At 68.6% G+C, this 2,090-nt stretch overlaps 1 protein-coding gene across 1 annotated transcript; it reads right to left on the reverse strand.

Annotated features, from left to right (window-relative positions):
• Positions 1 to 95: 95 nt before the first annotated feature.
• Positions 96 to 2,053, reverse strand: LOC107135262 (regucalcin-like). The gene is made up of 3 exons (XM_015477160.2): positions 1,413 to 2,053; positions 696 to 911; positions 96 to 193 (listed from the first exon to the last, which is right to left on the reverse strand). Exons 2-3 carry the CDS (start codon positions 904 to 906, stop codon positions 96 to 98), a joined length of 309 nt encoding a protein of 102 aa, XP_015332646.2. The 5' UTR covers positions 907 to 911; positions 1,413 to 2,053.
• Between the last annotated feature and the right edge of the window lie 37 nt (positions 2,054 to 2,090).

Genomic DNA, 2,090 nt, shown 5'->3' on the forward strand with positions numbered 1-2,090 from the left:
TGGTTGGGCACAGAGGGCCCCCCATGGGCCCCCTCCCTTGACCCTGCCGCAAACACCTGTCTCGGGGTCCATGCGGGATCCACCCCTGCCTCCGGTCAATGCAGGCCACCCAGAGTGGTCCCCGTGGTGTCCACGCACAGCCCATCTGGCATGCCTTGCTCTGGGTCCAGCTGGCACACCAGCCGTGGGTTTGCTGCGGCAGGACAGACAGGCGCGTGGCCCCTCACCGCCCAGACCAGGAGGTCACATAGCGTGGCCTCAACAACGGGAGGGAGTGAGACCCGGTGGTGCATCTGGGACCCCACGAGGGGACTTGCGAGGATGTCGGGGGAGGGCCATGGAGGCTCCCGCCCAGGGAGGGTGGGGGGCACTGGCCACAGAAGCCTCTATCCTGGTGAGGGTGTGGGGGTGGCCACTGGAGGCCCTGCCCAGGGAGGGCTTGGGGGCTAGCCAAGGAGGCCCCGCCCAGGGAGGGCGTGGGGGCTGACCACGGAGGCCCCGCCCAGGGAGGGCGTGGGGGCTGACCACGGAGGCCCCCACCCAGGGAGGGCGTGGGGGCTGACCACGGAGGCTCCTACCCCAGGGAGGGTGTGAGGGGCTGGTCACGGTGGCCCTGCCCAGGGAAGGTGTGGGGGCCTGGCCACGGAGACCTTCTCCTGGGGAGGGCGTGGGGGGCTAGCAATGGCGGCCCCTACCCAGGCCTCCTGTCGGCACGTCGTAGTCATAGGCCCTCACAGAGTAGTCCAGGCTGTCCACGTGGTAGAGAGTGCGATGGTCCAGGGACCAGTCCAGCCCGTTGGGGATGCCCAGCTGGTCCAGCTGTCTGACCACCGAGCGGTCAGCGTAGAGTGTGTACAGGGAGCCCTGCCCCGCCTCCCACAGTCCTGGGGCGGACGCCTCTGGCATGGTGCCTGGAGAGAGTGGAAGGTCAGTGGGCAGCGTCCCACCCTGCCCTGTCCACCCACACAGACCCGCTGTGCAGAGAGCTGTGGTCACCCTCAGTCGGGGGACAGCAGGCAGGATGGCCCTCAGGCGGCGTCTGTGAGTGAGCCTCTGTGCTGGGCGTAGGGGGGACCCCAGAGATGTTCCACCTGGGAAGAGGCCTGCTCAGGCAGAGGTGCAGGGCCCTCAGCCGCACGTGAATGGCCTCTGGCCACCGGCCCTGGCCGCTGCCCCACCCTGGTGGCTTCGACCCTCCCAGGGTCTTCTCTGGGCAGGGACCCAGGAAGAATGACCTGGAAGCCATGGGCTTTGGAGTGGGAGGGAACCTGTGGGCTGCCCAGCACCTGCATGGCCCCCGGGGGGCCACTTGCCCGCAGCCTGGGGAGGGCTCCTGAGGTCCCCACCCAGCTGGCACCCGCCATGACAGGAGGCTCTCCAGGTGGCCTGGGCCAGTCCTTTCAGCAGCTCACCTGCCACAAACCTCCCGGCGGGGTCCACCTTCCCATCGTTGAACCTGTTGTGGGGCTTGTCCCTGTCCAGCCAGGCCGCCCACTCCACCTGCCCCGTCGCCCAGTCCAGGAGGCCAAGGCAGGTGCCAGAGGCCACCACGTAGCTGCCCTCTCTGCGCAGAGCCACACAGCCAACAGGGTCTCCTGGGAGGACAGAGGACAGCAGGGTGGCCCGGCTGCTGCGTCTCCAGGAGACAGTGCCACCCCACCCATGGGGCTCCCGCCAGGAGGCATCGTCAGGGCACAGAGCACGTCTCAGCACAGGACCAGTCCTGCTGGGCCTGGTGGAGCACCTCTCTGCACCCCCTCCCCACGACGGCCACCACAGGTCCTCCAGATGGGACTGGAGGCTGCCGAGCCTGCCTGCAGGGCCACCAGGACTGCAGGAGCGGAGAGCGCTGGCCTATCCTCACGTCAGTGCCATGTGAGAGCCGCGGGTGCCCCTGAGCCCTCGGGTAGGACCGTTGGGCCTGGGGGAAAGGTCTCCACAGCAGGGTGCCTGAGGCCAGACACAGACTTGGGGCCAGCCCTGATCTGCAAGGGGGACAGGGGCACCTGCCCTTGGGGAGGGGGAGGGTGAGTGGGGGATGCTCCCAGAGTGCTGCTTCTGCTCCTCAGAAAACCCATGGGGATCGTCAG

This window comes from Marmota marmota, unplaced genomic scaffold (genome assembly GCF_001458135.2).
Source record: "Marmota marmota marmota unplaced genomic scaffold, marMar, whole genome shotgun sequence".
NCBI classification, from domain to species: Eukaryota; Metazoa; Chordata; class Mammalia; order Rodentia; family Sciuridae; genus Marmota; species Marmota marmota.

Excerpts from the sequence above, each read along its gene's own strand:
- LOC107135262 (XM_015477160.2), bottom strand. The coding sequence starts at position 906 with ATGCCAGAGGCGTCCGCCCCAGGACTGTGGGAGGCGGGGCAGGGCTCC. Across the intron at positions 194-695 it reads CGTGCCGACAGGAGGCCTGG|CAAACCCACGGCTGGTGTGC; the intron begins GTAGGGGCCGCC and ends GTCCTGCCGCAG.